The sequence below is a fragment of the Apteryx rowi genome, unplaced genomic scaffold, assembly GCF_003343035.1.
Source record: "Apteryx rowi isolate R43461 unplaced genomic scaffold, aptRow1 scaffold_539, whole genome shotgun sequence".
Lineage (NCBI taxonomy): Eukaryota > Metazoa > Chordata > Aves > Apterygiformes > Apterygidae > Apteryx > Apteryx rowi.
In genome coordinates, this window is record NW_020450804.1 from 75,310 (window position 1) to 101,118 (window position 25,809).

At 36.2% G+C, this 25,809-nt stretch overlaps 1 protein-coding gene across 1 annotated transcript in view; it reads left to right on the plus strand.

Moving 5' to 3' along the window:
- GABBR2 (gamma-aminobutyric acid type B receptor subunit 2) overlaps positions 1-25,809 on the plus strand; it is a 286,480-nt gene that overhangs the window by 54,477 nt on the left and 206,194 nt on the right. The window contains exons 5-6 of the mRNA XM_026081157.1: positions 2,072-2,263; positions 3,398-3,634. Coding sequence (XP_025936942.1) covers positions 2,072-2,263; positions 3,398-3,634 — 429 coding nt within the window. The remainder of the gene's footprint in view (positions 1-2,071; positions 2,264-3,397; positions 3,635-25,809) is intronic.

The window sequence follows — 25,809 nt, forward strand, 5'->3', positions numbered from 1 at the left end:
AATATGCACATTTCAATGAAACCTTGTTGGGAATGATCCCTTGGCTCCAGGATGGAATTTCAGGCCATTTTGAAAATTTTAATTTTCAACCTGTATCCCAGGACATTTGCAGATTATGCAGGAAATAGGCTCAAGGGCTTGTGCAAACAGAGTATCTCCAACAGCTCCAATTTCAGAATAATACATAACCAATGCTTTCCCGTAAGACAGGATTTGATACTTTGATCTGAATATGGCAGAAGAAGCTAMTGAAGATTGTCCTTCTCTATAAAGCTCAGTTCTGTGTTAATTTGTGTCCTTGGAGATTTAAAAAATGAAAATAACAGACTCCACTGAAAGGTCTTGATTCACCTCATTATGTTATGGAAACACTTTTCAACATCAAAAAGCATTGCAGGATGGGTTTGCTGTTTTCCTTACAGCTGGACATGGGATGCTGTGTCACCACAGCTGTAGCAGGAACAGAAGTGGGCAGGAGAACAAAAGCAGATGTGTTGCTGGAAAGGTAGAACTGATGAAAGTGATAAAGGCAAACAATTGATGCAGATTGTGGAATGTGTAAGGCAGGAGATGCAAGACACTGGGTTTCAGACAGGAGCATTTGCAAGCAGCACCACATGCAATGCATGAAATTCGATTTTAGCTGAACAAGAACTCCAGCAATGAGGGGCCAAACAAAATTGCTTTGTACACAAAAAAGTTTGTGAACAAAGTCAGCACCATTATAATAGCCTTTACAGATGTAAAGCCTAACTTTAATTTGGTTATTAAGGTATTTAGGAGGCTGCCCTATTTCCTATTTCTTATTATTCATCTTTATGTATCTTCTGGGCCTTTGAGATGATCTTTAGGGTACTTTTCAGAACAGTTGAGTTCTGAATGATTAATATGTCATATTTGCATTCTCATAATATCCTCCTTCTACTGCTGTGATATTTTCTGTTAAGATTTAAAGGTTTTCCAGTTAAGAACTTTAAGGTTGCACCACATGATTGGAATCTATTGGAATCTATTGTAATGATTGGAATCTATTTTATCTTACAAGTTTGTCTTATATCTCCAATATTGTTTATATTAAGAAACAAAGAAGCATAAAAACTATTGTTTTGAAGGGGCCTCTGACTGAAATGTCAGAAGAAAAATATCTAGTTAAAAGAAGACAGTGAGAGAAACATTTGAGATAAAATCTGCTAATTGATAATAATAATAATAATAATGATGATGATGATGATAATCTTCACAATACGAAAGCTCATGTTTCCTTTACTTTCAAAGAGTATGTATTATGAATGGAAGATCACCTTTTCAGGTGCAACAGCATTAAGTGCCTGAGTAATAAAGCAGTTTTGTTTCCTGATATATGTCTGCTGTATTTAGAGTCAATACTCATCATCTCAGTATTTTGGAGTACTGTGGGCTGTATTCAGTATTTAAGCAGTATAGAATTCTAACTTAAGAAGTTTCTTGTAAAAAAAAAATCCAGAGATTTGCTTGCTTTGTCAGTCTAATATTGATTTATACTATGCAGAAGACAACGCTTACTTAATGACCATATGCTCTGTATTTCATCACAGTCAAATCATTCGTATTTGCAACACTGTGATTTGATGATGTCTAGGCTGCAAGTTATTTCTTTGTTTACCTTATGCTGTTTTATGTGATCTTTAAGCTGATAATAATTTAGCTTAAACACGGTAGCATGCTAATCCTCCCACTCATGTGATAGCTGTGTTATGGAGAATTTCTTAGAGAATAACTGTTCATTTTGCTGGTCTTCCTCTTTCTTTCTCTCCATTTTAGAAACCAATGTTTCATTCTTCTGTTTTTGAATAAATCTATTTTTGGAAGAAAAATAGTTTTTATTAAATTCTCTTCTTATGACCCTAATTTTAAAGAAAGGAGCTTCATTGTTAGCAAGGGATTATTCTAAATCATTCTAAATACTTGTATATCCTTCAGTTATACTATGATTTCATTAATAATGTAAAAACATCAACAGAAAGCAATTATTTTTATGTTCAGTATGTCAACTACAATGCTTATTAACTGTTTTATTTTTCTATCTTTGCAGGCTTATGATGAAGAAATGTATGGCAGCAAATATCAGTGGATTATTCCTGGGTGGTATGAAAACCTCTGGTGGGAATCCTGGATTAATTCATCACAGTGTCTCAGCAAAAACCTTCTTGCTGCCATGGAAGGTTATATTGGAGTGGATTTTGAGCCTCTCAGTACAAAAGTGATAAAGACCATATCAGGAAGGGTTAGTATTTTTCCTCCAACTATTTCGTTATACAGTCAGTGATGTCACCAGCTTCTTGGCGTAGCAGAGTACAAAGGAGGGAGGTTAGGCTAAAGAGTTCTTTTTCAAAAAGAGCTGGCAATCATCATGATTATTTGCATCTTTCCTGTGGTTTGAAATTTTTAAATATGTAGAAATCCATTCACGTTTTCTGCAGGGTGAGGAAGCAGTAAATTTCCTTGCCCCTTTTGTTCTCTATGCACCTTACATTTATATATACAGTAAAGTTCAAAATTCCAAAATTACATTCTGCACTATCACATGCTATGTCATGTCAAGTTAAATAGCTGATCAGAGGAATGGAAACCTTTATGCATGCTATTTAATACCCTTGTTTTATTTCCTGTTTAACCTTAATCTTGCAAATGGCTAACTTCATTGGTGATTTGTGCATCAGAACTGTGTGGGGCTTTATTTTCAATATGTAAATATGTGGTATTTCCATAAAGTACATCACAGAAAAAATACATGCACATTTTAGTCAATGAAGAAACATGTCTGATTTTGCTTCTGGTGTCTTTCATGCCTTGCTGAGTGAGCACGGAAGGCAAATTTACAAACAACAGGCAACTCATTCTCATAAGAGAGCACTCCATGAAGACCTTGGTAAACTTGTAAAACAAATTGTCACTCAAATAAATGCACATTAAGCAAATGGTTATTTAAGTGACAGTTAATTAATTCATATGATACTTTAGGATGTAATCAGACCACTAATTCACAGTGATACAGACTTGTTCTCTGATTATGGCTCACCAACATGCGCTCCAGACTGATGGCTTTGTTTGAACTGAAGCTTTTTGTATGAAAGCAAAATAAAACAAGTTGTCCTTCATATAGAAAAACAGAACAATGTTTTTTTATGGTCTCTCTTTCTCCTAGGTCCTGCTTCTCAGCCTCACCATCATGCAATTCAAGCAGCACACACCTTTTTGGAATTGTAAATTCTTTCTTAACTCTTGCTTTGAAGATCTTTTCTGTATTAGTGATGCATGTCTGTAAAATGACGGGTGCAGTTCAAGGTGTGGGTTTGAACCCAAATCTGTAAAATGTAAAAAAGTCCTGAAGTAAAACTGAAGCTTTTCTCCTCTGCAGACTCCACAGCAATATGAAAAGGAATATAATGCTAAGCGGGGAGATGGGCAGTCCAGCAAATTTCATGGCTATGCCTACGATGGAATATGGGTGATCGCCAAGACCCTGCAGCGGGCAATGAAGTATCTTAATGCTACCAACAAGCACCAAAAAATTGAGGATTTTAACTATACAAACCATAAACTTGGCAAAATTTTTCTGGATGCTATGAATGAAACCAACTTCTTTGGAGTAACGGTAAGTCCTAACCAGCGATTTGTGGGGGTAGAGGAGGTGGGTTTTTTGTTTTTTTTTTTTTTTTAAGTCAATAGCTGAAGCAAGCATAACATGTTAGATTCTTTTGAAAAAGAAACTTAGTTGTGCATTTCTTATATTTTCAGAGCTTCCTTAGTTCTACGTTACCTTCAAAATTACTGTAGATGCCTTGAGAATCTTACTCATTACCTGTCTTCTGGTACCAAGGGATGACACTGCATGATTCCTCATTTATCAGATTCTTAAATATGGATATGATCTGAATTAACAATTCAGAGCAGTCTCAGGAGAACCACAGCTGTTGCAAGCTGCAGTGACCTTTTGAGTGATTGTTTTAGTAGTGAGAAATAGCTGGAACATGGTCTGAAAATACCTCCTATTTCCCTCCTTTTTTTTTTTTAAATAATAGACTACAGTGCACTACTGTCTCCACCCCTAGTGCTGTACCTCCTAGAAATTGCCCCAACATATTTCAGTAATCATTTATTTTTATTTAAAATTGAAGTTTATCACTGTAAAGTACAAAGCATGTTCACTGCAACTGAAGAGCTAGTCACATATAGTAATAACCTCATTCTGTTTTCAGTTATATCATTGTAAATTTGTAGAAACTCTTTATTTTTTTAAAAAATTACTTCTGCTTTTTAGCAGAGTAAAACAGGCAATAGAAATGTGGCCCTAAATTTTTTTAATTACTTGATCATATTTGAGAAGACTTCGGTCAGAAGTTAAAGGCGTGTGTCTGTGTTCAAGAGCATACACTCATACTCCTTCACAAAGAGACTAAATAGATTCTGTTTCAGGGAGAATGGCCTTCACAGTTCCCCAAAACAGCAAATGAGAGAACCTACTGTTAACCCACTTTGTTATGCAGCATACTTGGCCTGCAAAGTGGCTAGATGACAGTTTTAAAGCAATGTGTATTTCAGTGGTCCATGGAGCAAGCAGTTTTAAACATCTCTTTGCAGCAGGGGCATGCAGAAAGCTGGCATCTTCTCTGCCTCTGTGCAGCAGCTTGTCAGATTCCATCCCCAAATTAATTTAAATCGTCTTGGATATTGAATGACCTCAAAACATGTTGAAGTAGCAGAACTAAGGTTATCATGCAAGTCAGAAATTGTTTTGAGGAGGAAATGTCTAAGTATAGACATCAGCAATGAGTGCAGGCTGAACTTTTTGGTATACTTGTTGATTACCAAAGAAGACTATGTTTTGTATTAAGGTAAAACAGTGATATTGATTTAGAATTTGCAAGTAAAAAACAATCATATGGCCAAGCAATACTAGAATCTTACAGTTGCCTGTGCAGTATAAATTTTGCTTTCTTTTTGCACTTAATTTGGCTCAAGGCTTCAGTAAAAGAATTGTGCAGTTATAGAGTATCCCATTTAATCCATAGCAGGACTGCTGTGGCTCATATGTGGAAGGAGCACTAATAAAACTCTCAATCAATGACAGCTATAAACCAGTCTCTGCAGGGACTCAGATACCTCTGTCCTGAGCTATCCAGGGACAGCATCTCTCAATGTGGATGGAACTGTATCATGGCTAGGTAGCTCCTATTCTTTATTACCCTCCTAACCTAGCGGTTTAGTCTTGACAGCCCAACATGGTAAAACTGATAATTTCATTAGCACTGCTTAACTGAACACCTCTGCCTCCACAGCCCCTCCCCTCCCCCAGAAAAAAATACTCTAAGATGAAATATCCTGGTTTTGTTTGTTTGTTTCTGGGTCGGTTTGTTTGTTTGTTTTTGAATTAGTTTAAGGGACACCAGCAAAAAATTAAGTATGAACTGCATCCCTTCTGGAAGAAGTAAATCAGTTTCATCAACCATATTCAACCTTGCTGATTTCATATATTCCTTTGTTTCATGTTACTGTATTTTACTTCCCCAAGAAAAATGGTTTTATAAGAAATTTCTAAAGGATTATTCAGTGGGCTTAGTACTTTCCTGAGGCACTTTGTAAACCTGTTTCTTTTTAAGGTTGGTCTACCAAGTCATTGTGACAAGACACAAATCAAATTTGGTATTTGCTTCATATTAAATGTGCACTCATTAACTGATTGACAGGTACAGATTATAATGCGCTTCATTTTTTTCAAACATATATCAACCAGTATAGAATATTAAAGTCACCTTCTGTTTTCTAATCTATATGGGGTCATGCTTCTTGTCCCTATATGTTCTCAAAAACATTTTAATCAGAAAGATATATAGATTAAAAAAACCTATAGCAACCACACCATCTTAGGATATAAGTAGAACAGGCAATATTTAAGTTTTTGTAGTCAATGTGAACAAAGAGTTGTATAGTAGATATTAAAGGTGCATTGAAATGTTCAAAAAGTTGAAGCAACAGATTGACTCTTACCAAAAAGTATTTTTAAACTTATTATTCTTCAGTCTAATAAATTTCTATAATTTGTGACCTACTTTAAAATTTTCACTGGGAACGTAAGCTTTACATCTTGGATTGCAAAACTGCTTTTATAATACTCTTTCTGGGGAAAGCAGTTTTTTAATATAAAATTTTTACAATTTGTTTTTAAAAACTTATTCTAAACAAGAAAAGGCTGTTCATTTATTCTATAATATTATCTATACCAAACATAAAATGAGTTTCTGAAAAAGGAAATAAAAGGAAGGACTAAATGTGATCAATCTTCAATATAATAATGAAAATATGGTGTTAGTTATTGGTAAGAAGAGAATGTGAAGAAGCTGTAGACAAGAATCTAAAAATACAAAATCAATTAAGAGTCATGTTTCTTATGTTTTTTGTGAATATCAGAAACACCAGTAGATCATAAGGAGTAAAAGCCTTTTCCCACTATTGATTTTCTTAGGAATTAGTTATAGTAAAGCACAAAAATGTAATCACTGTCTAGAGAAAGTAATTTCTTTTAAAAAGTCTGAAAAGACTTGCTGAGGGCAGGGGAGAAGTGTACTAGTTCCTAATTATACAGAATATTATTTTTTCTATTTTTCTGCTCTTTTTCCTGATCAACATCTCTTTCTAGGAGACAACATTTAGAAAACAGTTTATGTGACAGTTTATGACAGGTTATGACTGTCCAAAGACTTGACAGGACTCTTTTTGAGCATCAGAAATTCAATATATAGATGTTACTCATTCTAATTTTACTATCAGAAAACTTTATGTTGGAAAGAAAACTATAGCTATTCCTTAAACATTTCTGTAGGTTCTTTTGCTCTTTTTCCTGATATTTTCTTCTTAGATAAATGGTTTCTTCTGTTACTTTTCCATTGTGATTATCTAACTTATAGTCACACTGATTACCATATCACTTTTAATATAGTTTGAATAGTTTGAAAATTAAAGTAATTTCCACAGAGCTAGAAAAAAAAATCTCCTAAAGCAAGACTGTTTTCCAAGAGGATAAAAATGGAAGAAAAGTTTAACTTTATTCTGTGTACTTCCACAGTACAACTTCGTAGCTCAATAATGAGAGAAGAATTAGAGCTGTCTTTCAGGAGGGCTTCTAAGGGTCCTGAATCATAGTTAAAGCCTATTGAATCAACAGCCAACTAGAAAATGGAAAGATTTTGTTTTAGTCATTGTTTCCTGTTTCTTTTTTCTAAGGACCATGGATGGTTACATAGTAACCTTAAAACTACAGAAATGTCAATATTTGTTAACACAAAAATGTTGGTTTTATTTGGAAAGCTATTAAATATGACATCTAGTGGAAATTTTTTTAGTGCACATTTATRTGCAGGAAATGTATAGCTCTATGGGAAATGAAATGTTTGGAAGTACATGTCTATTTTAATGATAGCGGTGGGTTTTGGCGGGGGGGGGGGGCAAGGGGTCAGTACCATTTTTCCTGAGGTTGGAGAAACCAAAACATGGGTTTTGGAAGAAAAAAAGAGCACAGTCTCTTTGACTGTGGTGAAAAAAATGGGTTGATAAGATACTTTTAAATGATCAGGATTGAGAATGAATGGTCAAGATTAATAATGAAAAGAAGTGGGTCACTAAGCAACAAAAGGTTTGAAAAGAATAACAAGTGATAAACTTCTGAGTCTGTAAGAGAGAGAGAGAGGTTTTGGAGGAGAGGGCAGAAGGAGGAGATAGGAGAAGGAAAAAAAATCATTTTTACTCTTGCGGAAATCTTTTCCTGTATGGGGAGAGAAGGGGTCGAAGAATCATGGACTCAAAGAAAACATCGGTTTCTATCCACCCTCTTGCCCCAGAAGTGCCTAAGATTTCTGGGCCATCCTCCTGCCACTTTCAGTTCTCACACTGTAATTTAAATACAGGCTCATCTGTGCACTCAAGGGCTGGGTTAGGAAAGTGCGATGGCATACCGTATCACACGAGTACTGTGTACTTGTCAGTGGACTGGATCAGAATTTGAAAGAGTTAGCAGCCTCCTCATCCTCTTCTGTTTGTGCCTTTTGCACCAAACATCATCTAGAGAACTATGCCAAGGCCAGAGTTGGAAAACAATGCAAATTTTATACATAACCAAGAACCTATTGTCTGCATAGGAACATTGATGGCAGTAGCAGTAAAAGGGAAATTGGTCTTAGATACAGTCCAATGGCAAGATCATATTTGAACTGGGAGAACATCAGCGAAAGATGTTACTAATCATCTCAAAGAACCAAAATTAAGAAACTCATAATATTGAGTTTGATATTCAAGTACTCTTTTACTTCTGCCAACTCTAAGTCACACCGTGTATCCCATTCTGTGGGAACTATAAAATAATTTTCAAACATCATCTTTTCTGATTAAATCTTGAAAGATTTTTGGCTTGAAATAGATCTGGGGGCAATTTATGTTGACACATATTCATGAAACACTGCTAAAGTAAATTTGGCTATATGAACAAATCCGATATAGCATACTGTCCATTAGGCCCTAAAAAATGTTAAAAGAAGAAATCCATTTATAGCTTGTTATGACAAGTTTTGCCATTGTAAAGGACACTTATACAACACCCAAAATAGTCTGTCTTTGGAATTTGTCTCATTTGAGTTTAATTTTCAGGTTTAGAAAACACTATTGTGTATCCATTATTTATTTTTAATCTAGATCTAAAAATGTCGTTTTGTGTTTTCAAATCTAACATAGCTTTAACCTCATAAAATAAAGATTTGTTCTCAGAGTATGGTAAATACATGTCTTGGTTCCATGGCGTAGGCAGGTGGTGGGAAAAATACAATGTGTGTCGGAGGTAATTTTTAATTATTTTATTTTATTTTATTTTATTTTATTTAAGAACTAGGGCATTAATCTTAAAAATGTTTGCTTCTAATTCTATAATTTCTTCTCATTTCATCTTTACATCACTGATGTGATGTCATAACTATTTCCAATTTCCCTGGTTTATGCCTTAAGTCCTGTAACCACTGTGATACAGTATTCTGCTGCTTGAGTTTACTGCTGTCATCTGTGATTATAAACCAGGCTTCAGAATTGTTAATTTTATTCTCATTCTCGTATTATTTGTGTGCAATGGAAGAAGAATTACAGTGGAGGAGGGAGAAAATTAAATACAGTGTTATATTTCCTGTTATGTCAGACTCTGTAGGACAGTGAAATGAAATTCCATCACAATAGCTGCTAAACAGTTGAAACCACTGCCATGAAAGAGCTTTTGTTTCTGTGTCTGGCATCCTGGATTCAAATGTATGCAGTCATATTTTGTAACTGAAAATGCTTATTATTATTAAGTTCATTTTGTATTTTGATACTGATTGTTTTTGAAGATGGATTTTAGCAGCCTGCCTCCACTTCCCAGGCTTCAGCAGGCACTGTGCTGTTCAGAAATAGAGGATGTGTTAGCAGAAAAGCAACAGGGAGAACATATTTATTTCATGGCATCCTAGAAAAATATTGTACCCTACTAGGACTGTCAATTTGAGGAATACCTGCGTCTGTGGTAAAGAATTAGATGGAATTAATTAGTACTTTAGCAGTGTGAACTCCTGCTTAACAAGGGACTCAAACATTTCTGGAGTGGCAGTGATCATTGTTAATTTTTCACTAGTGGTTCTGTATTAAGTCTCAAGTTATTCATACCTGTGCTCAAATTCTTTTTTGGCATGACTGAGTTGGGGCAGACAGTAAAAGAGTTGGGGGGTTGGACACACAAATTTTAATAAAGTAGCTCCTTGGTACACTAGAACAGTGCTTTAATAGTACATTTTGTTTTAAATAATGTGGTGGGGCGAGGGAGAGGGAGTGTTAAGTCTGTAGTGAAATACCTGACCTTTTAAAGTATCTCCTAGTGAGAAATGCTTTTGAATGGTCCAGTGAGTTTGACTTGGTGTTAATTCTGAGCATTTGAAAATTTGCTTTTGGCCATTATCTATAACTGGGTGATTTGAGGGACTTCAATAGGCTAGTCAAATTTTTAGTTAGGAAAATGTGCATGTTTGTGCATCACTTAGCCACAGACTAAAAAACACCCTTCATGATCTAGGTGAACTGAGCAGGACAGGATCGTCAAAGGAGCATCCCTAGGAAACTGAAAGATATAAAATAGTGTAGAGGGACACAAGACGTAGTGAATTGCTTCCATGGTACCTCCCTGTGGAACCGTTGTCTCCTGCAAAGGCAAGTTTTCTTCTTTTATTAGAAGGTCCACCTTTCGTAAAGGGACAGGGCTATCAATGCTTCAAAGCTTTGGCCAACAGCTTAGAAATGGTGATCCTGAAGCATCAAATTTCATCAAAACAAGGAGCAGAATGTTGAAATAAACCTGATCTGTTTTGCAATTACATTTCCTGGAAGTCTCTTTCTTCCCTTAGAGGTATTTTAATCCTATCCTTTCCATATTCAGGTTACAAATTTTCATTACAAACTTTTGGAGTACTATAGATTATTAAATTGATCTAATTCTGATGATCAGTGATATTCTCCTGGTTTGTCCTGCTTTGGGTTATGCCAATTAAAAATTTATTTTTTCACATGAATAAGCCTCAGATAAAGCAGACCCCTTTACAAGAAAGGTCTTGGTGTGTGGGAACTGTCAGATAATCCCTGCAAGCATCTAAACCAAGGTTCTTCCCTCCTTTCCCTCCCAAAACAAATGCAGACTGAGCAAGTACCTTGCCTCTTGATAAAAATTCTCTCCCATAAGTGGAATGGGAACAGGAAAACATAGATACAGTGTTGGGAGAAAGGGAGAAAAGTGATCATCGCTGGATATGAGATCTTATATTTTTAAAATCTTTTTTATATCTTTCTTTATATCTTTATATCTAGATCTAGATACAGATACACACACGCACATGCACATGCACATACTTACAGACTGCTGGCAGAGCTCAGTTTTTTTCACAACTGATCCCATGGGTTATGAATGTAAACCACAGTAAACTTCATACCCTCTGTTTCCTTTTGATTTTTCAGAACTTGTTTCCTCTTATAGGATGTCTTGTGTAGTACAGAAAAAAGGAGGAATATTTGGGGTCTGGCTGTGTGCAAGACCTCTTATATGTCTTTGTGGATTTCCTGGACCTTGAATCTGAACCTGCTGGGGTGGAAATAAATGTGGTGGATCTATTTCCTTACTCTTTTCTCACTCCTACTATGTCACCTAACTCAGATGAGCAGCTGAGAACAGTGCAGTGAGCTGGGGGAACAATTTGCTCTCAATATTAGATTGATTTACTAGGTGATGACAGCTCTTAGAAGAACTAAGTTGCTTCTCCTTACAGCCACAACTGACTTTGGCCAGACATGGTTTTTTAGACAGGTATACTGGTAGGCTGTTCAGCACCTCTCACAGTGGCCGATAGGTTTAGGAGACTCCTCAAAATAAAAAGCCACTAAAGTGAGCTGTCAGCAAGTACATATAAGGGTCATAAATAATGTTTGCTCATTATCAAAATTCAGAGCAAATGTTTTCATCTGTCAGCAATGCAAAACTGCGTACAGAAGGAAATCTAAACATTTTAAAGTGAGAACTGAGATTAACACTGACATTTCTAGATTAGCCCTCAAGCTAAACAACAGTTGATGATTTAATAGATATGGTAGGTGGCAAATAAAAAGGCTTTAGTTTGAAACTGTAGAACACTTACTACTGCATCTGCTTTTCTAATAGGTGGATATTTGATGAAAATAAAAGAACAACATGCATTTACAGAAAAGCTAATGAAACATATTCTTTGATCTGGTTGACATCTCTTACCAACTCCTGTCCTTTTATATTTAATTTTGTCTTAATCTAGACAGTGCTTAACATATTACATAATATACCCTAGAACCTGTTTGTTGCTATTATGGGTACAACTAGTGGAAGTCCCTAGAAGTTGTAGTGAAGGTGATTCTGTTGGCAAAGTGGTGGTACAGGTTTGTGATCACAGGGTAGTTGTGCTTCAGGTTTCTGAAGAAACACAGCACAACTCAATAGTTCCACCACCCTGTTTTTACTGTAGTGTATTTTGTTTTGTAGCTGCCTGCTTCCAAGCCACCATTGTTTTCTCTTTGTTTTTCTTCTGTTTTTCCCTAAATATTCTTTGTAGCTGAATGATGAGGCACTAAAGAAGAGAAAAATTTACCAAATTTGAAAACTCTGTCCTGGTCCAGGTCAACAATTAAAGTATGAGAGGGTTTCAGTAGTTTTAAAGTGAGTTTTCACAACAGTTTCTTCCTCTGCCAGTTGCTCTTACCTGAGATCGGTATACAAGGACACTTCAGAAAAGAAACTGAAAGAGGGGCCAGCTAAATGCTGGTGAACCAATGCAGGAAACACTGTTTCTGGATATTTCTTGCATAAATAGGAGATTGTTTTTTCCTGATAGTTAGATGGCCTTTTATATTGTATTTAGGTAGAAGTGCTAAGTAGGAAATGGATTCCTTTGTCACCCCTCCAGTGTATAGTGAAAAAAGAATGAAAAATATTACTCAGCCTCTTACATTGAGGAAAAGCCATGTGTCTCACCCCACCAAGTTATTTCTGACAAGAGATGTTGTTCAGGTACTTATTCAGGTACAGACAAATGTTGTTCAGGTACTTATTAAACAAGGATGACAGGATAAAATCTTAGACCCTCATGGAGAAGTGGCCCTCTTGCAGTAAGCGTATCAGTCATGTCTGAAAATTAATATAAAACCCTGAGTAGCTCCATCTATCTATGTATTGTAGTTTGAAACCATGCCAGTATCATCAAAGGCAGCTCTCTGTGCTCCATATACAAACCAGAATAAGAAAGTTAAGGTTTTGCAATATATGTTGTAAGAATTGCTTTGCCAAAGACTCTCCTGCAATTATAATCCAAAATGGATTGTAATGGAAGTGTGGTGCAAAGTGTGTGGTATCGGCAAAGTTGTGGATTATTAATTTTCTGGTTGTGAAATTTACCCATTTCTTTAAGTGAAGCTGTGGCTGCAACCTCTCAAGGAAGGACTGAGGACATTGCTATTAGGAGAAGTGCAGAAGGAAAGTGAGGAATGAAGGAAAAGGCAAAGATTCAAATATTTTTATTGCCCTAAGACCTGACGCAGCTCTTGGTAGCCGTGTCAGTACATGCAGCAGCCTAGCAAAAAACTCTTGTGAGTGCTATGATTAGATAGCAAAGGATAAAATTGCCTCAAGCCCCTTTCAGATATTGTTGCCTGTGGAGGCAATACTAACCCTTGTGAAGAAGCTGTAACGTCCTGTGACAAATGACAAAGCAGTTCATTGTGGAGTGAAGTACACCAAAGGTGGTACGGAGGTCAGCATAGCTTTAGAAGTACTGTGTGCTGCACATTGTGTTAAGGTGGTTGTAGGCCTGGGCAGCAGGGAGGACTACAGCCAAGCTGCTGCTCTCTAGGCCAGGGAGGAGAGGAAGATTGTGCCTTCCTCAAGATAGACTGACTGGAGAGAAACATCCTGAGTGCAGATGGGGACAGGGGCAGAGTCAGCAGGGACTGGGATACAGATGGGGAAGCCCTGAGAAGTAGGGTCTTTCCATGCAGCAGGAATCAAATCCAAAGCTATGCCACGGGGATGATGGAAAGGAGGAGACCTCCAGTAGTACAAAAGGGCTTTTGCTTTCTTTTTTTTTTTTTTTTTCTTTTTTTTTCTTTTTTAATCTTCTACTAAGCCATTAAAGTTGCTGGCATGAAACAGAAGACTGCAGGAAAACACATAGGAGAATACAATGGGAAGGCAGATGGTTTTCTGAAAGGCTTTTATGCAATTTGTATCATCCAGCGGTTCTGTTTCCAGTCTCTAGTGTTTATCTTGTTCTGGTTTGTCACTTTTGAGTTTTAATAATGCATAGAGCTTAATGAACATCTTCTTGCCTGATTGTGCTTTTCCTGAAACTGGTTTTACTGTTCTCGTTGAAGAGCAGATCATTAACAGATTACATTCATTCTGTGGAAATATCTACAGATATAGATATATATGTATGGGCCATATAGATATTTCCTAGATGAAGCRTGTTCTAGAGCATCTGGAACATCACTGTTCCTCTGGAGAAAGCTTTACTCTTCTAGTCAGTATTACTGTACAGTGGCCACAGCAGAGAACAGACCTAGTTAGGTTGGATTTTTTTGTAACAATATGAAGCAGATTCTTGGTCCTGAAAAGCCATCTAAGCTCTTTTATGGTTACCTTGCAGATGGTATATGAATCAAGAAAGTACAGGACATTACAGGCACTGTTGGACTGTGAATCAGGGTGGGGTTTTTTTGCAGGTGATCCAATGAAATATAAGCAAAAACCTATGAACTATGGACCTTCTAGAATAACAGCAATTTTCAGTAGTATAGTTACTCTTGTATTCAGCATTGCTAAGAGAAGAAAGAAGATGTAGAGCAAATTTAGGGACACTACTGGTTCTGTCTGCTGTGGCTGCATTTGAAATGACAAGGAAAAACACTCTTCCATGGATATTTCTTAGCTGTCATCTTCCCAGGGGATTGGGGTGAAATTCACCGTAAATGGCACACCTTACAATTGTAACATATTCTCTTGGCACACAAAGTGATTGAAGCAGCAAGATTAGTTATCCTGCTTCAAACTCAGTGCACAAATGCCTTCCTCAGACCCGCCTCTGATTTACCTTGCTTCCTTGTTAGTAGAGAAATCTGCAGAAGTACCTGAGTCAGCTGAGAATTTGAGACATGAATGCCCTTCAGGCATTAATCTAGAGTTAAAAAAACACTATAATTTTAGAGACAACGTTTTAGAAATGGTATAAAACCAAATTCCTGAGTTCTTGAGGATATTACAATACTGCTTTATTTTTCACTGGAACAGATGTTTTCCCTGCTGCCTTGGGAGCACGCCAGCTCTGGCAATTCTGTTCTGTGTACCTAAAATTCTCATTGAGATTTCAGATGGATAAGGAAGTTATTATTTACTGGCTTTACACTGGGATGCTTTTGGGACAATAAACACTGTGAGGATGTAAAATAGTATTTTAGTATTATTGCTCTTACTTCTTTTATTAGGTATTGTATTTTATTATTATTTTGTCTATAAAGGCAAAGTATAAGATTTTACTGCTTTGACCCTTTTCCTGTTGCAATTAGTAGCAAATATTTTAACTTCATCTGAAACAGAAGAAGGCCTTACATAGCAAACTACTTTAAAAAATGATCTGTGAATATAAGCTAAAATGTTGCTCTAAATTCCTTTTAACTCACATAAAATTAAAAAAATGCATTTCTGAAACATTTTCTAGAATTAATGAATATATTTTAACAGTCCTGATCAGTTGTGGTGCTGTAAATTAGCAGTGAATGATTAGACCCAAGAGCTTGTTCAAGCACATTTGGAGAATGCCTCTAGATAGTGTGCTATGTGGAATTACATGACTCAGATGTCAAATAATTGTAAGCGATTGAAATAACATGGTAGAGTATAGCAATCTGAAAAGTAAGATCTACTGATGCCTATACAGGGCTGCAGCTTCTAATGCAGATTTTGTAAATCATAAAAATGCCAAGTATTTTAGTGTATCAGTTGTGCTCATTTTATATATTCTTTTGGTGTAATCATGTACTTCTTAATGGGGTGTCAGGCATTTGGGGATATGAAATAATAATTTGGAAAAAAGATAAAGGAGAAATCTCAGAGGAGGTGCAGATAGTTTTGTACAGGTAAAAGTAATAGGAAGACTCATACACCATTTTGTCAAAATCTTCAAAATAAGTTTTCTACTATTCTTTGAAGAGCTGCTATCATATTACTCTAAAGTCTTCTCAACATCTGTTTGGATTTATAGCAAATATTGAGAGTTTAGATCAAAGCACATAAATGATAAAAATATCCTTAAATATGTCAAAATATGTCAAAACTTTAAAGCATGTTTCTTTAAGAAAATAAATGACAAAGTATAAAAGTAGTTCAAGCCTGCTTTTTTTTTCCCTTTACATCACTAATTTAGATACTCCAGGAAAAGAAATAAACAAATTACATTATATTGATGATTTTTGTGACACATTTACAAAGCATTTGTCAATATAAGTCATTTGGACTAATTCTCTCCGTTGCTGAACATGGCAGTCTTGTTAATTTATGTTCTATTTTCATCTAGGTTACCCCATCAGTGGACAATTTTTAAATGCTTATAAAAAGAACTTTTTTTTTGTCTTCAGGAAAGTGATATTGATATTACAAGAATGGGAATTTAGCCTCATGGGAATTTTTGTATGTGCATCTAAGAGTGAAATTTTCCCRTGGAGGAGTATCTCCCAGTGTGACATTTTATTTTTAGCCACCAAAAAATTTAAACATTTAAAACTGTATTTTAATTCTCTGTTCATACTGCAGCACTTTGGCTTGAAATTTTGGCTTCACCAATTAACATGCTCTCCACTGTTATTAATCTTTATGATAGCTCAAGGCAAGAATATTCTTTAACTTGAATATAGCATTTTGCTGAGTATGAATCCACCTGTGATATTAAAAATGGTGTTATTTGCTGATTTAGCCTGGAGAAGCTCTGAGGTTGTCAGGTCTGATGTTTAATGGATTATTTTTTCATACATCATTGCTTCTCTTTTTTGGCAGTCGTGATTTTTTTGATGAACTCGTTTTCTTCCTTGGAGAGTTGCTCTAGTTGCAAATAGGATTCTGAGAGCCTGCAAGCATTTTAGTGAAACACGGGAAAATTAAAGTATTGTAATGGCATTTATTATACATGTACAAGATACACTTTTGAATAGCTTTCTACTATTCTTCAAGCTGGCTTTCAAGACTTCTGTATTTGTTCTCTATTTGTATTTTTGGTCTTTTCCCCATTATTATCTCATGGCAGGCTATTGTCTCAACTGCTGTAGCTGGTGATGAAGGTGTTTTCTGAATTAGATGTCTTCTGACTATTCCTGTTCTGTAAGTTTTAGAAAAACAAAACCAGTATTCTTTATTTTCACCCACTTTCTATCCGGTACATAATGACAGTTGAGGTTGTAGCATCTGAACCCCAAAATGTCGGGCAGGAAGCAGGCTGTTCTGTCCTATTTTACAAATGGCTTTCTATCAAATCTCCATCTCATCATGTTTCCATTGTTGAATCTGTCTGTGTGACAATAATTTTCCCAGCTCTGAGATCTTTAATGACCTCAAATTCACCAAAATGCTAACCATGACTACTGACTACTCAGGAATCAGATGATTCTTTTAGAGCATGGTCTAAAGAGAAGTTCCTATACCTCTGTGTTGTTGATACCTTTAAGAGCTTCAGACAGACTATTTAAAGGCAGTACGTTGCTGCAAAATGGCACAATGGAATTGCTATTGCTTTGGAGGGAGGATCTCCTGCTCATCTCAGGAGCATCAGACAAACAACTGCTTACAGTAGTAGCAGTCCCAAAATCTGTTTCTCAGCAACACAGGAAGACACAGGAATGTCTCTTGTGAAGGAGAGGTGTGGAGGGGGGACACTGGCTTAGAGATGGCTTGAAGGAGGGATATCATACTCCTAGGAAGAAGAGAGAGGAATAGTCCCAGGAGAAGAGCGCGCTGCAGGAGAAGACAGAATACCTCTCACCCTTTTCATCCATAGACCTGGAAAACACCAGTATCCTCTTCCAGCCTCCAGCATCTAACCAAAGCTTCGTGAAACCTTGTCATCCCTCCTAACAACTCTCCTCCAAGAACTTGTTCAACCACTACCACAACATTAAATCTTACCTATATGATCGAGTTGGGCAAACCTGTGCCCAGCTTTCTTGCTTCTGCCTCATCAAGCCTTTGTAATCCTGAGTGACTTTCACCATGAGCATATCCTGCACAGTTTTTGTGTTGTTCCATTAATATAGTAACGGTAAGTGAATGTAGTACCAGTTAGTGCAGTAATAGCTTAACTGAAAACAAGCCAGTTCTAACCAAAACAACATGAGTCAAACCCAAAGAGGGAACTTAAGGTTAAATAATATTAAAAATTATGTAAATAAAGCTGTGGCCTCACGAGGGCTGAGTAGAGGGGAAGGATCACYTCCCTCAACCTGCTGGCAGTGCTCCTCCTAATGCAGCCCAGGATACCATTGGCCTTCTTGGCCACAAGGGCACATTGCTGCCTCATGGTCAACTTGGTGTCCACCAGCACTCCCAGGTCCTCCTCCGCAGAGCTGCTTTCCAGCAGGTCAACCCCCAACCTGCACTGGAGCATGGAGTTATTCCTCCCCAGGTGCAGGACCCTGCACTTCCCTTTGTTGAACTTCATGAGGTTCCTCTCCACCCAACTCTCCAGCCTGTCCAGGTCTCTCTGAATGGCAGTACAGCCCTCTGGGTCATCAGCCACTCCTCCCAGTTTTGTATCGTTGGCAAACTTGCTGAGGGTGCACTCTGTCCCTTCATCCAGGTCATTGATGAAGAAGCTGAACAAGACTGGACCCAGTACTGACCCCTGGGGGACACTGCCACCTACAGGGAAAGCTGTGACAGAGTGGATGAAAGCCCCTGTACATGTGGTTCAGAAAACACAGAGAAGTAAATGTTGTGGATCATGAACATTAAGGATATTTTCCTTAAAGCCTAAGAAGTGGCATCTGAGTCACCAGGCTTACAAACTTCTGTAGCTGTTTCTGCAAATAGAATATACTTAGAAGGAAGAAATTAAGGAAAACATAACTACCTCTCCCAATTATTTCTTTTCAGATCTATTTTATAGATTTAGACGTTTACAGTTTTTCAGATCTGGGCATTTTATTCTTCTATATTTGTAAGCTTCACCACTGAGTAAATGGTGCAACTTAAAAATTTTCAGGCAACTAAAATGCAGATAAGCACCTAGAATATTGATTTACTTGGGCAACTTATCATTTAGTATGTATTTTAGTATATGTATACTGAACTGTGTCTCTGATTGAAATAAATCTGTAGAATATTTTCACAGGAAAGGGGTTATGATGTACTATATATATGTATACTGATAATCAGAGGATCTGCTTTTTACATTCAGGGTGTTTTAAACAAAATAATCGCTTTGACCAATTGGTAGATTGGTCAAAGGCTTGCCTAGGGATGAGTGGTACTAAAAGAGGGTGATATTAGAAAGAATTACATTTATAAGTTAAAATAAAGATTAAAGTTCCTATCTATTTCCCATTTACAGATGTCAAACAGCACGTTGTGCTCCAGTGTAAATCAAGGGGGCATGTGATATGTAATCAAATATTTTAAAACTGTAGAATATTCTTTACTTCTTAATACAGATACTTAAAAAATATTGGTGGCAGAGGAGCTGAACCTCCATATTTTCATTCTGCAAAATATTTTCCCCAAGACTTTTAAATGTTTAYTCTGTTTTTTCTGTTAGGCTCTGATTAAGCAAAGTGTTTAAGAGAATATTGAATATTAAGCTTATATATTCCAAATGAGCTGGTAAAGAACTGTGTTAAACCAAGTCTTGAAAGAGAAAGCTCTCTGTTTTGCAAGATATATTTTGTCCAATAAAAGAAACGTTTCTCATATACAATTAGTGCTTTAGTAACCTCTCTTTATGGAACTGTTTCACAATACTACAAATACAGAGAAAATAAACTGCTTATACAAAATGTATATGTATCATACAATCATACAAATTGTATGTATCATACAATTTTTACTGTGCATCTCAGGGAAATTACAGGCATGTCAGACTTGGGTTTTTCAAAAAAGGCATGCCATAGCCCAGGGGGCTTGTCATGGCTGAAAATCTAGTTTGTGATATGCTTTTCACTTCTCTGAGTGGCATGCAATGGAGTACTAAAACCTGAACTACAATGTTAGCAGAGATGTTTCATGTTATACTTTTGCAGACTACATTTATTTTGTGATCTTAGCAGTATTGAATGAGGATAAAAATTACAATAATAACTTCTTTGTTGTGTTGGGCTTGAGGTCTCCAAATGTTTTTTAAAATATGTAAATCATGGATTTCTCTCAAATCAGTAACAAAATGTGACTGCATGTGATGCAATCCCAATACAATACAACAACCTTATTTTCTCTTTTTTCTTTCATACCAAATGCACTTCAAACTGCTTTCTATAAAATTCAGTAGTGTCTGGCAGTACATAGGAGATAGCAGCCAAGAAAGAACCTGGTCCAATGCCCTGTGAGTCAGTAGTATAATCTCATTCAGTAATGGGTCTCATATAGGAAGGGGAAAAAGCAAAAGATAGTTGCAGCTGAGATGTAGAAAATAAAAAACAGTCAGGTAATCAGATCATTAAAGGAAGCCTACTCCAAATTCAGAAACACAGCAAGGGAGTTTCTCAAGCTGCAATGAGGTTATGGGAAGTGAAAAAGAGGGATGGGTATCATTACTTTCTATGATAAAGTAAAATTGTTTTCTTCTTTTGTGCAAACTACTAAAATGCATCCAAAAGAACTAATGGATCGTAATAAATACTGAAGTCTGATGGCGTCACAGGATTCTGCTCTTGTTGTAGTTTCAATTGTCTTTCAGTTATAATAATGAGAAAAGTTAACTGTAGTAACTGCAACATTTTAGGTAAATACAACTTTAAATTCATATCCCTTTAATCTTTGGTAATTGGCAGCCAAAACAAGGCATACTTTATATTCATAACTTGGAGTATGCTATTTATATGACTTAAACACTGACTGTAGTTAACCAAATGCACATGATTTGCTTTGCAGAGCGATAATGTGGTGTACAGCCTTGAAGCCCTGCACCCATAATTTACTCTTTACCACAATCTCTCTTCCACCCCAAGATGACATACTCTTTTACTATCATCTCTATTCTTGCAACACAATCCTACTGGTCATGACTGAAGCTTGAAGTCTATATCAAAGCCATTTCTTTCTCCTAGCCTTCTTTGTGCTGTAGATCTAATCTGCTTTTATCATTGACTATTGCCTCCTTCAAATATTTGCAAGAATATCCCTTTTTACTTGTTATTCAACCATTCTGTATAGATAGAAAGATCTTAAACCTTCCCCAGAAATTAATTCCTATGTCCTTAATTTGATTTAAATTCCTCTATCAATACATACTTTAAGAAGTGATGAGGCCATGAGCACACCATTGATTTAAATGTGGTGATCTGAGAAAGGAAATAGTACTTGACATGGATGATGTTGACAAAAGCTGCCTTTGTATTGTGGCTTTCTGAATTTCCCCTCATTAATTCATATCTTTCTGGAATGGCAGTGTTTGTAAGTGATAGGAGTTTTCTTGATGTAAGTTATTCCAAAGGTTTCTCTGGAGAGGCATAATCACTTCCACCTAAAACTGTAGCTGGACTGGAGGTATTCTTTTAGAAAACTGTTTCTAATTAAAAAAAAAGATTTTAATGAAGAATTTTCTAATACTAAAATAGCACACTAGTTGACAGATCATTTTTTATGTGGTAGGAAATCCTAAAATCATTTACAATGATTTCATTAAATAGAAACAATGAAAATGGAAAATAGTTTATGCACAATTTCCTGTATTCCTCACCTGTATGTAATTTTCAGTATATCTGTGATGTGTGACCTACTGATTTTTATATACAATTTCATATCCTTTAGATCTCACTTATCCTCTCAATTACACCACTATAGTTTATTATTTTTAGATTATTTAAAAGTAGTTGTTACTTCAGGATTTACTAATAATAGATTTTTTTTAACCAATTGTTGACATTTGCTATTCTTATCTTAATTTTAGAAAGTGCCAGTCTCACTTAATATTTGTTTTCAGTGTTACTGCTTTCTTAGTGTGCTTTTCACACCAAGAGCACATTAAAAAAAGCTTTGGTCACATCTACAGCCTAAAATATAATTAAATAAAATGTAGATAATAAATAAAGGAGTTAGAATCTTAAATGTTCTCTGTTGAAATTAAGCATACATATACATTTTAAAAATGGGAATAATTTATTTTCACCTGGGCTTTGCCTTTCTTCAGCACTGCAAATCAAAACCTGACCATCATTTTCACACAGATGAGGAAATAATAAGTTATCACAGTGCTCTAACTGCATGTGTAGAAAGTTACTCTTGTCTAGGTGTGATATAGAATATTTAGCCCATTACTTTCCATAAGAATACTTACATGAATAAGATGTCAATAGAACGAGTAATGGCTCAGCTTCCTTTGGGAATGAATCTAAAAGTAATTCAGAGTCTAACCAAATCTCCAAGTTATGGTCTTTGCTAATAAGTAGTGCATGTTCTGAGTAAAAATAATCAACATTTGGAGTCACTTTGACAAAAAAAGCAAGATGAACGCTGCATTGAAAGAGAAATTTGTATTAATCAGACCACTAATGTCAGTAGAAGACTTCAGGTATTGTCTATGCTACTGTTGATCAAATGCTGATTAGAACTGCTGGAGACATGAATCTTCTCCCCAAACATTTCCTTTAGAAAGGATTGTGATAATCTCTTGGGGATGGTATATAAAAAGGTTTGCAGCAAGGAGTAACTTTATCACTGGATCAACTACTCTCCATGGGCACACCACTATATAAGAAGCAAAATAAGGCTTTGTCTTAAAAATGTAACTCTGGCAAGAGTATGGACACCTGGGAGATAAATCAGAGAGCACTGGGAATTGTTCCTGGCTTCAAGTCACAGAAATTGTTGTCAGGGTTTACTAAGTGAAACTCCCTCTCCTGAATGCCTTGAGTCAAAAAAGTCAAATCCTCATCAGTAAATGTCCCACCTCTTCTCTTCCTGTATAGTCACTCTGCCACATGGCAGAGGGAAGATTTCTGCTGAGAAAAGTGTAAGAGGCTGAGAGAAAAAGCCCTCTATCTCTCCAGGGGTTACCAATGCACATTATCTGTTAGCTAGTAATATAAGAGAGAAATAGGATTAAAAAACAGTGCTGCATAAATTCCTGTATCAAATTTGAATTGTAGCATAGCCCAACAGTACTGCCTGGTATCTGGATTTGAATTGAAACTTCACAATCATTTCCTAAGATTTCTTGTCCAGAGGATAATTTTGCTTCTGCTACCAGGAGACACAGCAATGTGGGCTTGCAAGGAAGCTGACTTGATATAATGCCTTCAGAAGAACAATCTGATATAACAGGTATCTTCCTTATATGGTTATTCTCAGCCTTTGAAAACCAGATAATTTACATGCTAATAAGATTTCCGTTATTGCAGTGGCTTCTTTCTAGTCCATTAATTATGTACACTTCGATTAGTCAGTGTTAGCACTGTAGCTTTACAAATATTTAATAGATGAGTTCATATTATTAGTGTTTTTAAAGACAGTTGTTGCTACAAATTAAGTGACTCCTTTTCCAGCTTAGAATATGGAGATAAAACGTGTTCTAATTTGAGAAGCAATTATTTGGGTTAGCTGTTTTGCAATTATTCATTCATTTTATAAGTGGCAGAAGGAAAGAGAGTAGAATCCCCTTTTAAGTGTTGTATCCTCATTCTGTCTGGAATTCAGCGTTGTCAGATCACCACAAAATAGTGAAAAACATCATAAATATTCATTCAGTGCTAATGGCAGAGAAGGACATACTTTTTTTTTTCCCCTAATACTACTTTCATTTGAGACAGATGAAATAAAAGGCTTCTTATTAGTTATTTTGGAAAATTTAATACACCATAAGAATGCCATACATTTGACCAGTTAGCATAGATGACTTATGATAGGTATCAAAAAAAAAAAGAGTAACTGCTTTTTAGGGGCATCTGTGAGTACAAGATTTGCTGCTGTTGTACAGAGCAGTGCAGTTTGTCAAAGCATCGAAAAGAAATTTATTCCCATCTTATTCAGTGTGAGTGTGTTGACTGAGATAAGGAAAAGGTTACAACAGTGGAGATACCTGGGGAAAATAATAAAATCTGTCATTTGTCCTCTTTGAGGCTGTTTAGATATTATTGCTGTCTTTCTTGCTGTACTTATCTGCTGATGTTGAAATGCTGCAATCACCAAGTGTCAGTGTAAGCCTCAACTCATTGTACTTACTTAGAACATGCAATGTTGCAAGTTTTGCAGGAAAACCAAGAATGCTGTATCTTTAAACAGTTTTCTTTATTTTTCTATTCAAAATAAAAACACTTAGACTTTGAAGGTCTGCTCTTTCAAACAGGAGTGAAGACAGCAGTCAAACTGACAAGCTAACAAGTTTTCATACTGGCATGAACCCAGAAAAATTTTGAATATAAGGCAAGCTTCCCTTTCAAAGTGAAGAGGAAAATGGGCAAAGTAAGGGCTGTGCCACTGAAGTTGCCTTCAAAGGTCTTGTCCTAAAAGCATCAGTTCAATACCCTCAGGAGGGCAGAGTTTCACGAATTCCTTCAGGATGAGCTGGGTGAGAGCGTGCTGTCTGTGCTGGCCCCAGACAATTTGCAGCAGCATCAGCTTGATCAGTTGACAGAGCACACTGCTGGGGCTCTTACAGCAATGCAGCCCATGGCAGCATCACCCAGGGGTGTAGCTGTTAAACATTAATTTGGTGGGAGAGGAAACTTAACCTTTTACTCAGATAAGTACAGTTCTTTTTGAATAAAAGTTAGGGAAATGTGTGGACAACTTTACATTTGTATATTTAATTCCCTAAAAAGGGTAATTATGAGTTAATCAAAATTATCTGTGCATTTGAGTGAAATTCTGCAGATAGTGCCACCATGAAGCAGCCTTCTGATAATGAAACAAACACAAATTAGGTTATTTTGAAAAAAATATAGGATATTGCTTTTACATCTTCAAGAGTAATAGATTTACCACATAAGAGTTTTACTCCTTAAATGTTAGCAGAAATACCTTTCATAATCTGAAGGAAAACACTTCAAATCCACCATCCCATATGTTTAATTATACTTTACACACTTCCTTGGGTTAGAAGAAAAGCAAAAAGAGGACTCACTTTACCAGTAATTGGAATTTCTTCTTATTTCTGCATATTAGCTAGTGTGACTACGAAATGTTATTTGTTGCCTTGTTTTCATCTCTATCATTCCTTAGGAAATTTTGAAGAGTTTACAAATAATGTCATTTCAAAAAATACACTGTTCTTCTGTTAAGTGGGTATGAATTTTATAAATGTCTCAAATTTTTCATATAGCATTGATTTTAAACTCATTCTGGGCAGAGAATGTATTTGAAGCAACAAAGTATTTAGCAAGTGTTTTTAAAAAATGAAGTTCATTATGTAACCATCGCAGTTGGAAGATGTTAAAATAGCAGTAAGACTTAACTGTCATGTTCTGAAAATGTGGGAAACCTGACCCCAAAGTAGAACTATTATTCTGAGCATCACTTTATAGAGTCTGAATAGAGCTACACCCTTGAGAGGTCTGGCATAAGCCAACTGGAAAGCTGTTATGCTGTGCAGGAGCTATTGATATATTATATTGATCACTGACACACCAGAAATCAAACTAAGACTCTTCCAAGATCTTTGGATCTGACTGATTTCTGAAGAACATGGACACTGCTGCCTTTCCTCAGTAAAACTGTTTCAGGGATATAAATAGAAAATCTTTAAAGTTTCAAATCTATGCAAATTACATCTCATTGATTCTATGCAGGCTTTTGGCACAGTTTTGAACAGCCTGAAGGATTAGAAGGGACAGAGATAAGAACTGAATTTGATTTTAGGAAGAAAACTTAGGCTAGACCTACTTCCAGCCACTGGCAAACCTGTTCTGGACAATCATCTCCCTGCCTGGTGCAGGTAATACTCTTCTCCACAGCTTTTGGCCAGAATTCTGTGCTGATGAAAGCATCACCTGGATGGATGCAGTGCTAAATTGGAA